The sequence below is a fragment of the Bufo bufo genome, chromosome 1, assembly GCF_905171765.1.
Source record: "Bufo bufo chromosome 1, aBufBuf1.1, whole genome shotgun sequence".
NCBI lineage: Eukaryota > Metazoa > Chordata > Amphibia > Anura > Bufonidae > Bufo > Bufo bufo.
Window position 1 is genome coordinate 465,412,269 of NC_053389.1, and position 12,563 is coordinate 465,424,831.

Consider the following 12,563-nt stretch of genomic DNA (forward strand, 5'->3'; position numbering starts at 1 on the left):
TAGGACAGAAGAACAATCTCCTCATTAATTTGGAATGAGGACACCACCTTAGGGAGGAATGAAGGGACCGGACACAGAACCACCTTATCCTGATGAAACACCAAGAAAGGGTATCTGCAAGAGAGCGCAGCAACTTCAGAAACTCTGCGAATAGAAATGATCGCCACAAGAAAGGCGACCTTAAACGAGAAAGGAAAGAGAAATATCCTGTAAAGGCTCAAAAGGAGAGGTCTGAAGAGCATCTAGGACAATGTTCAAGTCCCACGGTTCCACAGGAGGACGAAAAGGCGGAACGCGGTGAGCGACCCCCTGCAGAAAGGTTCTCACTTGGCGGCGAGAAGCCAGGGGTTTCTGGAAAAGAACAGATAGGGACGAAATCTGACCCTTGAGAGAGGCCAGCCGAAGGCCCTTGTCAAAGCCCGCCTGGAGGAAAGACAAGACTCTGGGAATAGAAAGGTAGAGAGGGTGAAACTGAGCAGCCTCACACCAGGAAAAATAAGTCTTCCAGGTACGATGATAAATTCTGGCACTGGGGCTTGCGTACGTGGAGCATAGTCTGGATAACAGACTCTGAGAGACAGCGGAACCTCAGAACCGCGGCCTCAACAGCCACGCTGTTAAACGCAGCTGATGTAAACTCGGGTGGAGTAGCGGACCTTGGGAAAGGAGGTCGGGACGTAGAGGGAGACGCCACGGCGCGTCTGCGAGTAGGAACAGAAGATCTGCATACCATGCACGGCGGGGCCAGTCCGGGACCACCAAAATCGCCGGAACCCGGGCCGACTTCAGACGCTTGAGAACCCTGGGAAGTAGCGGAATGGGAGGAAAGAGGTACACGAGACTGAACTGGGACCAAGGAAGGACCAGAACATCTGAGGCCAGCGCCTGAGAGCCCCAGGACCTTGCGAAGTAACTCGGTACTCGGGGCTTTGGCGACTGAGAGAGTCTGCTGCCCAATTGTCGACCCCGGGAATGTGGACTGCGGAGAGGACCGGAACAGAGGACTCTGCCCACCGAAGTATGCGTGATGCCTCTTCCATGACCATCACACTACTAGTGCCTCCCCGATGATTCGGGTACGCCACCGCAGTGGAGTTGTCCGTCTGGATTCGGACCGGAAGACCGGAGAGAAGGTGTGTCCAATGAGAGAGAGCCAGAAAGATCGCCCTGAGCTCCAGAATATTGATGCGCAGGGAGGATTCTGCTGCTGACCACAGGCCCTGAGCAGAGAGGGACACGAAGACGGCTCCCCACCCTGTCAGGCTGGCATCCATGGAGATCACCCGCCAATGAGGGGGAAGAAAGGACTTGCCCAGAGATGGGGTGTGAGGTAGAAGCCACCAGCACAACTCCTTGCGGACAAGATGGGGAAGACGAACCAGACGGTCGATGCCCAGCTGGGACTTGTCCCAGCTGGATAGGATCGCCAGCTGAAGAGGCCTGGAATGGAATTGCCTCGAAAGAGGCAACCATCCGGTCCAAAACCCGCATGCACGTCCGACGAGGTAGAGGGGATGGCTTGTGAAGGCGAACCACTGCATCTCGGAGAGCCACCACTTTGTCCTGGGGAAGGAACAGTCAACAAAGGCGAGTGTCTAAGTTCATGCCCAGGAAATCCATTCTCTGGCGGGGAACCAGGGAGGACTTGGGATAGTTGACCAACCACCCGAACTGAGACAGGACAGACAGGGTGATCCGGAGGCTGGCCCGGTTGTCCTCCAGAGACGGAGCCTTCACCAACAGGTTGTCCAGGTAGGGAATCACTGCCACCCCCCGAGTGCGGAGGAGAGCGATAAGAGGGGCCAGGGCAGAGCCACAAACTGGAAATGCAGAGAACCCACCGCAAAGCTAAGGAACAGCTGATGGGCCACGGTAATGGGAATATGGAGGTATGCGTCCTGTATGTCGATGGACGACAAAAATGTGCCCTCCTCCAGGGAGGCAATCACCTACCTGAGCGACTCCATGAGGAAATGCCGGGTCCGAACAAGGCGGTTGAGCTCCTTCAGATCGAGAATAGGGCAGAGGGAGCGTCCTTCTTGGGTACCGTGAAAAGATTTGAATAAAATCCCTGGATCGGGAACTGGAACGATCACACCGATGGATTGAAGGGAATGAATGATTCGGATAAAATCTGCCGCCTTTATGGGAGACTTGGGGGGACGCGACATGAAAAACCGACCTAAAGGAAGAGTGAAAAATTCTATCCTGTAACCAGAGGAAACGATCTCCAGGACCCATGCGTCGTCCACGCTTGCACGCCACGACTCCTGGAAGTCGAGCAAGCGGCCCCCCACATGTGGTTAAGCGCAGTCATGCAGAAGAGGTTTTTGCAGACTGGGGCTTTAAAGGGCTTGGGGCGAGAATGCCAGGCAGGCCTGGCCTTGAAGGAAGGCCCCCCCGACTTCTTGTCCGAGCGGGAGGAAGAGTCCTGAATGGAGCGAAAATTTTTGGACCTTGAAGTCGCCAAGGGAGGGCGACGGCGGCGAGGGCGGTTCTGGGGGAGGAGGGGGCTTTTACCTCCCGTGGCCTCTGAAATAAGCTCCACCAGGCGTTTCCCAAACAGCTTTTTACCCTGAAAAGGGAAAGAGATCAGCGCCTTTTTGGAAGCCACATCTGCCGCCCATGAACGGAGCCAGACCGTACGGCGGATGGCCACAGAGTTAGCAGCCGCCCTGCTAGACCGGCGAGCCGATTCCAGGGAGACATCACATAGGTACCGGGAAGCCTGGAGAAGCTGAGAGGCAAGAATGGAAACCTCACCTGGAGCAGAATCCGGCAGCAAACGGATGAGCTGCTTGGCCCAGACCACGCAGGCTTTGGCGACCCAGGAGGTGGCAAAAGCAGGCTGAACAGCGGAGCTTGCCGCTACAAAAACGGCCTTAGCCAAGGAATCAATCTTCTTGTCAGCGGGATCTGACAAGGAAGCCGCATCAGCCAAGGGAAGGGTGGTGGCCTTGGCCAAACGGGCCACCTGAGGATCAACCAAAGGTGGGACTGACTAGAGGTTCACGGATTCTGCACTGAAAGGAAAAAGAGCGTCCGAACCCTTAGAGATCTGCAGGCGCTTATCAGGCTGACGCCACTCCTTGGCCAGGAGTGCGTCAAGGTCCGGGTGGTTAGGAAAAACCAACACAGAATGCTTGGAACGGTGGAAGGACACAGGATCCTGAGAAGAGGAGGGAGTACACTCCTGCACATGGAGAGTGTCTCTAACCGCTTAATGAGGTCCTGCATGGCCACAGATAAAGTAGAACTCTGCTCTGATACAGAATCGGAGTCAGAGGTGTCGCCAGGAGCGGCAGAAGACGAGACTTCGCCTGCCTCAGACTTGTCCAGTGAGTGACCAGAGGACGCCGAGGATGAGCGGGACGCGGCTGAGATCACGTGAGGTCTTTTACGGGACCTGGTATCAGAGCGGGGGCGAGCCCCTTCAGCAACATCGTCCATGTAAGGGGCAGAGACTGCTGCAATTTGAGCAGGCAAGCGGTCCAGCGACTGCACCATGAACCGGGACAGGCTGGCAAGGTCGCCTATGGCCTGGGACAGTGAGGCGGCCCAATCAGTAGGGACCGCCACCGCAGGGGGGGGGGGGGGCAGTGCGTCAGTAGAGAGTTCGGTTGCGGGGAAGGAAAAGCCTTACTGGACTTAGAGCATGCATAAAAAATAGCCATCCCAATAGGCACCCGGGCTTTAGGGTCCATACTAGCAGAGGACATGATGGCAAAAAAAGAGACCAACTACAGAAAAGAAATGTATAGCCAGAGAGGCTATCCTACCAGGCCCCAGGTGCTGTGCCCCACGATGCGCAGAAGCAGCGAAGGGAGGACAGGAACACTCTGAATGGCGATCAGGCCCTAAGCTGCAAGATGGAACATCTTCTTCTTAGCAGCAGAAGAAACCGCCGCTCCAGAGGAAAAGACCGCGCCTGGCCGTGATAGGAGCCCGGCAGGAGGACCCTCTCAGTGAGAGGAGTCGTCGGGCCGCAGCCCGGGAAGAAAAAAGGGGGCGGAGCTAGGTTACGGCCTAGAGGTACCAAAAACCAGGGACTAAATTAGCACACATAAGCGGGGGTGGGGGATGGGGGGTGAAATACGAGGACCCCAGCGAGGAGCAGCACCCACCCATTGTCCAGCACATGAGCCCCATGAACAGACGCCCTGGCCAAGGTAGAAGGGATGGTCCAGAGGAGGGGAGAGGGGAAGCAGTACTTACTCTCTGACGTCTTCAGGCGCAGCAAGGTCATCCCATCAGCAGACTCAACGCGGGGCCCGTGGGAATGCTGGCAAGCCACTGCGGCTGCAGTAATGGGGACTGTGTGACCAGCGGTACCTAAGTACGTGCCCGCAGAGGGTGCAACTAAAGTGGCAACCCACGATGGAGCATCCCCTTCAGCAGGAGAAAAACCTGCATAAAGAGGAAAAGAAAGAAAAAATAAAACAACAACAAAATAGCAGCAAAACCTGCAGGAAAAAAGCAGGTCGTGTCTGCCTCCTAAAAAACTGGTTTGCTCCTGCATCTGCTGTGGGTATAGCCCAGATAGGAGGAGCCAACGCTTTTTATTTCTAGTGTCAGCCTCCTAGTGGCAGCTGGGCATATACCCATGGTGCTGTGTGCCCCAATGCATTCAAGAGAAATGAAATTTACGCCTGCTGTGAGGAGTAGGTTTAGACTGCTTTTTGGAATATTTTCTGGCTGTAAACTTACAAAAATTTGTCCCATCCCTGCAGCTAAATCCTAACTACTTCTTTTGAAAAAAATGGTAAGGGTTGCTATTTATAACACGATATGATGTGTGCCTTAATTTGTGACTATTTAAGCCTACAAAATTGGCGCAAATATAATAATCCACCCTTTGTGTCTGCTAATTTTACTGTAAAATCCTATAGAAAGTCCCTTCTTACTACTACATAATTAATCTTTTTATAATTACTACCTGTTCATTGGAAGCAAGGTTTCTGACATCTATAATGGGAGGATTGGTAGCTCGAGTATCTGCCACTTCAAACATGGGATTTACCTGCAGAACAGAAGAATAAAAGCACAGGTCAGGGGGGTTACCATATAAACGATCAGAAGAGAGGGTCATTGAGGAAGTTCTAGAACAGGGCTGGACAACCTGTGGTTCTCCAGCTGTTGTAAAACTACAATTCCCACCATGCCCTGCTGTAGGCTGATAGCTGTAGGCAGTCTTTACATGCTGGGAGTTGTAGTTTTGCAACAGCTGGAGGAGAGCATCAGGTTGGCCATCCCTGTTCTAGAACAATCTGCGAGAACTGAAATGAACTAAAGGGGTTGTGACAAGTTTAGAAATGATCCCCTATACACCGGATAGGGAATAACTAACTGATCGCTGGAGGTCTGACCACTGGGACCCCTACTGATTCTGAGAACACTGTTCCCCCGATCTGATGGAGCGGCAGGTCTGGCCATTCACTCTCTATAGGAACACCAGAAATAGCCAAGCGCCACACTTCGATATCTCTGGCAGTCCCTTAGAGAATGAATGAATACCAGACCCGCCACTCCATCAGATCGGGGGAACAGAACCACTGTTCTCGTAATCAGTGGGGATCCTAGCGGTCGGACCTCCAAAGACCAGTAAGTTTCTGCTATCCTGTGGATAGGGGAAAATTTCCAAACTTGTCACGGCCCCTTTAAATACTCAGACGTTAATCGAAATTACATTTTGCAGAAATAGTAGAAATCATGAGGCCACTGGAGAGTTGGAGTTTAGCAAAAGCTAGAGAGCCACAGGTTGGAGACCTCAAAGCTTCAGGCACCAACCAAGACACACTACATTACCCTTCAAATAATCCTTCCCTGCACTTTGTATCTTTTCTAAGTTCTAAGAATGAGCTGATGACCTCTAGTGGGATAACTGCAGTCTTTCCTGATATAACCCACAGAAATTAAGAAAAGGAGCACAGTTGTTACTCAAGATAAGCCAATATAAGGCCAGGGGGCTATACCTTCAGCTGTCTGAAGTGAGTACTAAAGTAAAACTGCTGCACATGGTCCAATCTGTGAAGTCTACAATGCCAATGCATCTAATGGCAGCATGGTATAAAGAGGAGACACTGGGCAGCTCAGGGCTATGCGGTGGGATAGTCATTCACAACCTTTCTTCTGAGTTTGTATACAGGGATAGGAGCCACTCTGTGTAGGAAGATGGCCCAACAGGCTCCGTATTCCTGGCAGCATGTAACAGTCACATCTCATAGAACTCTACATGGCGGCATACCTTTGCAGATGCATCTTCTATGACTCGCACCTTTTTTTTTTTTTTTTTTTAACATCTTTCTTTTAGGGTACTTTCACACTCGCGTTTAGTGCGGATCCGTCATGGATCTGCAAAGATGGATCCGTTCAGATAATACAACCGTCTGCGTCCGTTCAGAACGGATCCGTTTGTATTATCTGTAACATAGAAAAAACTGATCTGTGTTGAACACCACTGAAAGTCAATGGAGGACGGATCCATTTTCTATTGTGCCAAATTGTGTCATAGAAAACAGATCCGTCCCCATTGACTTACATTGTGTGCCAGGACGGATCCGTTTGGCTCAGTTTCGTCAGAAGGACACCAAAACGCTGCAAGCAGCGTTTTGGTGTCCGCCTCCAGAGCGGAATGGCGACTGATCAGAGGCAAACTGATGCATTCTGAGCGGATCCTTTTACATTCAGAATGCATTAGGGCAAAACTCCCAAACGGATCTCACAAACAGAAAGCCAAAACGCCAGTGTGAAAGTAGCCTTGGTCCCACCACATTTGGTGAGAAGTCCGGCCCTGTGAATCAAGCGGCAGGGGAAGCTTTTTCAGCAGCAGGGACAACCCCTCACAGGCAAAGAACTCTCACTCATCACTAATCCCAATACATACATGGTGTACTTTCTGGAGTGCTCGTCTAGCCCAGCCATCAAATGCACATACATTGCATCATTATGTAACATTGGTAAAACATCTCTCTTATAATCTGCTTCTCTGTCATACAGCAGGCAAAAGTGCTCCAACCACAATTTTATAACCCAACAGACATGAAAAAATGCAGCGTTCTACAGAATAGGAACAGTGCCACCTGCTGTCTCTTTATATACAATGCAACTGGCAAGTTATATAAACTTTACATGTAGCCTTACTTGCAGCACTCTGCTTTACACGACTATTTTTCATCCGCATGATATCAGTGTTTCTTTTGCAGGTAGCACAGTGAACCATTCATTTCTGTGGGCCGTACACATATTTTTGGCTGCTGTGTTGCCATTCTGCAAATGATTGAACCTGATCTTATGGTGGTTCACATCGTATTTGAGAACAGCCATTTCTATTGATGGGAGCGAGAATGCACATGTAAGGTATCTATATTTTGTCATTATGTATAATAATAATAAAATGTATTTATATAGCGCCATCATATTCCGCAGCGCTTTACAAATTCATAGGGTTCATGTACGAAACAAAACTAACTAGCTAATATGCAACTTAAACACTAGTTGGGCTTACAATCTATGAGGAACTGGGGGTGACACATAAGGTAGTTGATTGTGATAAGTAGGATTTGAGCCATTATTGAACTGACAGGAGTGGTGCCGACCGATCTGCTTCAGGTTTGGGAGTACTAGAGGATCGAGGTCAGGCCAGAGGAGTTGGTGGGGGGAGGTTTAGTCGGCGAATAGTCAGTTTAGGTAGCTTGATAAGCCTGCCTGAATAGATGTGTTTTTAAGGCACGTTTGAAGGTGGAGAAGTTGTGGATTGACCTAGTATTCCGCGGCAGAGTATTCCAGAGAGTAGGTGCAGCTCGAGAAAAGTCTTGAAGACGATAGTGAGAGGTAGGAATTATGGAGGTTATTAATTTTAGGTTGCTAACAGAACAGAGAGCACGAGTAGGGTGGTAGATGGAGATGAGGTAGATGTATGGAGGTGCAGCACTGTGGAGAGCTTTGTGGATGAGGTAGGAGATGTATGGAGTTGCAGCACTGTGGAGAGCTTGGTGGATGAGGGAGGAGATGTATGGAGGTGCAGCACTGTGGAGAGCTTTGTGGATGAGGTAGGAGATGTATGGAGGTGCAGCACTGTGGAGAGCTTTGTGGATGAGGTAGATGTATGGAGGTGCAGCACTGTGGAGAGCTTTGTGGATGAGGGAGTAGATGTATAGAGGTGCAGCACTGTGGAGAGCTTTGTGGATGAGGGAGTAGATGTATAGAGGTGTAGCACTGTGGAAAGCTTTGTGGATGAGGGAGGAGATGTATGGAGGTGCAGCACTGTGGAGAGCTTTGTGGATGAGGTAGGAGATGTATGGAGGTGCAGCACTGTGGAGAGCTTTGTGGGTGAGTTAGGAGATGTATGGAGGTGCAGCACTGTGGAGAGCTTTGTGGATGAGGTAGGAGATGTATGGAGGTGCAGCACTGTGGAGAGCTTTGTGGATGAGGGAGTAGATGTATGGAGGTGCAGCACTGTGGAGAGCTTTGTGGATGAGGGAGTAGATGTATAGAGGTGTAGCACTGTGGAAAGCTTTGTGGATGAGGGAGGAGATGTATGGAGGTGCAGCACTGTGGAGAGCTTTGTGGATGAGGTAGGAGATGTATGGAGGTGCAGCACTGTGGAGAGCTTTGTGGGTGAGTTAGGAGATGTATGGAGGTGCAGCACTGTGGAGAGCTTTGTGGATGAGGGAGGAGATGTATGGAGGTGCAGCACTGTGGACAGCTTTGTGGATGAGGTAGGAGATGTATGGAGGTGCAGCACTGTGGAGAGCTTTGTGGGTGAGTTAGGAGATGTATGGAGGTGCAGCACTGTGAAGAGCTTTGTGGATGATGTAGGAGATGTATGGAGGTGCAGCACTGTGGAGAGTTTTGTGGGTGAGGGAGGAGATGTATGGAGGTGCAGCACTGTGGAGAGCTTTGTGGGTGAGTTAGGAGGTGTATGGAGGTGCAGCACTGTGAAGAGCTTAGTGGATGATGTAGGAGATGTATGGAGGTGCAGCACTGTGGAGAGCTTTGTGGATGAGGTAGGAGATGTATGGAGGTGCAGCACTGTGGAGAGCTTTGTGGGTGAGTTAGGAGATGTATGGAGGTGCAGCACTGTGGAGAGCTTTGTGGATGAGGGAGGAGATGTATGGAGGTGCAGCACTGTGGACAGCTTTGTGGATGAGGTAGGAGATGTATGGAGGTGCAGCACTGTGGAGAGCTTTGTGGGTGAGTTAGGAGATGTATGGAGGTGCAGCACTGTGAAGAGCTTTGTGGATGATGTAGGAGATGTATGGAGGTGCAGCACTGTGGAGAGTTTTGTGGGTGAGGGAGGAGATGTATGGAGGTGCAGCACTGTGGAGAGCTTTGTGGGTGAGTTAGGAGGTGTATGGAGGTGCAGCACTGTGAAGAGCTTAGTGGATGATGTAGGAGATGTATGGAGGTGCAGCACTGTGGAGAGCTTTGTGGGTGAGGGAGGAGATGTATGGAGGTGCAGCACTGTGGAGAACTTTGTGGGTGAGTTAGGAGATGTATGGAGGTGCAGCACTGTGAAGAGCTTTGTGGATGAGGGAGGAGATGTATGGAGGTGCAGCACTGTGGAGAGCTTTGTGGGTGAGGGGGGAGATGTATGGAGGTGCAGCACTGTGGAGAGCTTGGTGGATGAGGGAGGAGATGTATGGAGGTGCAGCACTGTGGAGAGCTTTGTGGGTGAGGGGGGAGATGTATGGAGGTGCAGCACTGTGAAGAGCTTTGTGGATGAGGGAGGAGATGTATGGAGGTGCAGCACTGTGGAGAGCTTTGTGGATGAGGGAGGAGATGTATGGAGGTGCAGCACTGTGGAGAGCTTTGTGGGTGAGGGGGGAGATGTATGGAGGTGCAGCACTGTGGAGAGCTTGGTGGATGAGGGAGGAGATGTATGGAGGTGCAGCACTTAAAGGAAGCCTTAGAGGAAGTTCCACCTTTTCTGTGTATTCACAAGCACTGCAGCAGTTATGCAAAACTGATCGCCTGTGCCACAATTTTGTGAAATGGCAATGTTTTTTGCAGCTATTTTGTGCAACCATTTTAGGAACCATTTTGGGTTCATATGGTGTGTATTAAAGGGTTTCTATCACTTAGTTTCACATATTTAGCTGTCAGACACTAGCGATCCGCTAGTGTCTGCTCTGCCCAACCATCCTAATATAATTGCTTTTGGGGCAGCCGTTTTGCTAAAAAAAGAACTTTTATTAATATGCTAATGAGCCTCTAGGTGCTATGGGGGCGTCATTAGCACCTAGAGGCTCCTCTCTACCTTCAGAAACTGCCGCCGCCCAGCGCGTCCCTCCAGCCCGCCCATCTCCTCCTGAATGCGATCCTCCCTGTGAGCGCCTGTATTCGGCGCATGCGCAGTGAATGTCTGACCGCTTCCCTGCTCAGACATCTCCACTGCGCCTGTGCGATGACATCATAGTGCTCCGAGGAACAGGCGCAGTGGAGATGTGGTTTCACTATGTAAGCCCCACAAAGACCTGAACTGGTCCTTAAAAAGTGGGTTTTGGAAATTTTCTTAAAAATGTTAAGAATTGCGTCTAAAATTCTAAGCCTTCTAACGTCGTAAAAAAAATAAAATTACATTTACAAAATGATGCCAAGATAAAGTAGATATATTGGGAATGTTAAGTAATAAATATTTAATAAGGTATCATTTTTTGTTTTAAAAGCAGAGAAATAGAAATTTAGAAAATTGCGAATTTTTCAAAATTTTTGGTAAAATTGGGATTTTTTCATAGATGAAGGTGAAATATATTGACTCAAATTTATGACTATCATGAAGTAGAATGTGCCACGAGAAAACAATCTCAGAATGGCTTGGATAAATGTGTTCCAAAGTTATTACCACATAAAGGGACACGTCAGATTTGCAAAAAATGGCCTGGACAGGAAGGTGAAACATTGTACCACATTGTAGAAACTACACCACTCAAGCTACTTCAAACTGATTTTACAAACTTTGTTAACCCTTTAGGTGTTCTACAAGAATTAAAGGAAAATGGAGATGAAATTTCAAAATTTCAGTTTTTTTGGCAGATTTTCCATTTTAATCAATTTTTTTTCAGCCAAACAAAACTCTATATTTATTACCCTGATTCTGCGGTTTACAGAAACACCCCACATATGGTTGTAAACTGATGTAAGGGCGCACTGCAGGGCACAGAAGAAAAGGAAAGCCATATGGTTTTTGGAAGGCAGATTTTGCTGGACTGGTTTTTAGATGTCCCATTTTAAGCCCCCCCAGATGCACCCTTACAGTAGACACTCCCAAAAAGTGACCCCATTTTGAAAACTAGGGGATAAGGTGCCAGTTTTATTGGTACTATTTTGGGGTACATATGATTTTTAATTGCTCTATATAACTTTTTTGTGAGGCAAGGTAAGCAAAAAATGGCTGTTTTGGCACAGTTTTTATTTTTTACAACATTCATCTGACAGGGTAGATCATGTGCTCTTTTTATAGAGCAGGTTGTTACGGACGCAATGATATCAAATGTCTACTTTGTTTGTTTCAGTTTTACATAATAAAGCATTTTTGAAAAAGTATGTTTTTGTGTCTCCATTTTCTGAAAGCCATATATTTTTTTTTTTCTGCCGATCATCTTGTGCAGGGGTTCGTTTTTTTTGCAGGAAGATTTGATGTTTTTATTGATACCATTTTTGGGTACATATGATTTTTTGATCATTCATTATTACACTTTATGGGACAAAGTGACCAAAAAATTGGTAATTTTGACAGTTTTTATTTACTTTTCCAGTTACGGACGTGGCAAAACCTAATATGTATACTTTTTCTTATTTATTTAAGTTTTACACAATAATTGAATTTGAAACCAAAAAAATTATGTTTTAGTGTATCCATAATCTGAGAGCCATAGCTTCTTTTATTTCTTGACTGATTGTCTTAGGTAGGGTCTCTTTTTTTTGCGGGATGAGGTGACGGTTTGGATTGGTACTATTTTGGGGTGCATACGCCTTTTTGATCGCTTGGTGTTGCAATTTTTGTGATGTAAGGTTACAAAAATAGCTTTTTTTAATATAGTTTTAATTTTTTACGGTATTCACCTGAGGGGTTAGGTCATGTGATATTTTTATAGAGCTGGTTGTTACGGACGCGGCAATACCTAATATGTATACTTTTTTTTTATTTCACTTTAACACAATAATAGCATATTTGAAACAAAAAAAAATATTATGTTTTAGTGCTCATGTCCTGAGAGCTATAGTTTTTTTTATTATTTGAGCGATTTTCTTATGTAGGGGCTCATATTTTGCGGGGTGAGGTGACGGTTATGGCTTTTTTTTGACAGTTTTTATTTTTTTCATGATGTTTATCGGACGGGGTGGATCATGTGATCTATTTATAGAGCCGGTTGTTACAGACGCGGCGATACCTAATATGTGTGTTTTTTCATTTTTTTTCTTTCAATTTTTTATTATAAAATCAGGGGAAAAAGGGCGTTTTCTTTTTTCACTTGAAACTGCTGCCTTCTCACCCATCAGGTCCCCGCCACAGCAGCGCGGGGCCTCGATGGGCTCCCTCACCCGCAGCAAACCCCTTCTAT

General features: G+C 48.1%; 1 protein-coding gene across 1 annotated transcript in view; it reads right to left on the reverse strand.

Moving 5' to 3' along the window:
- The window catches only part of POC1B (POC1 centriolar protein B), a 99,638-nt gene that overhangs the window by 43,251 nt on the left and 43,824 nt on the right, over nt 1-12,563 (reverse strand). Inside the window, exon 10 of the mRNA XM_040408712.1 lies at nt 4,937-5,020. Coding sequence (XP_040264646.1) covers nt 4,937-5,020 — 84 coding nt within the window. The remainder of the gene's footprint in view (nt 1-4,936; nt 5,021-12,563) is intronic.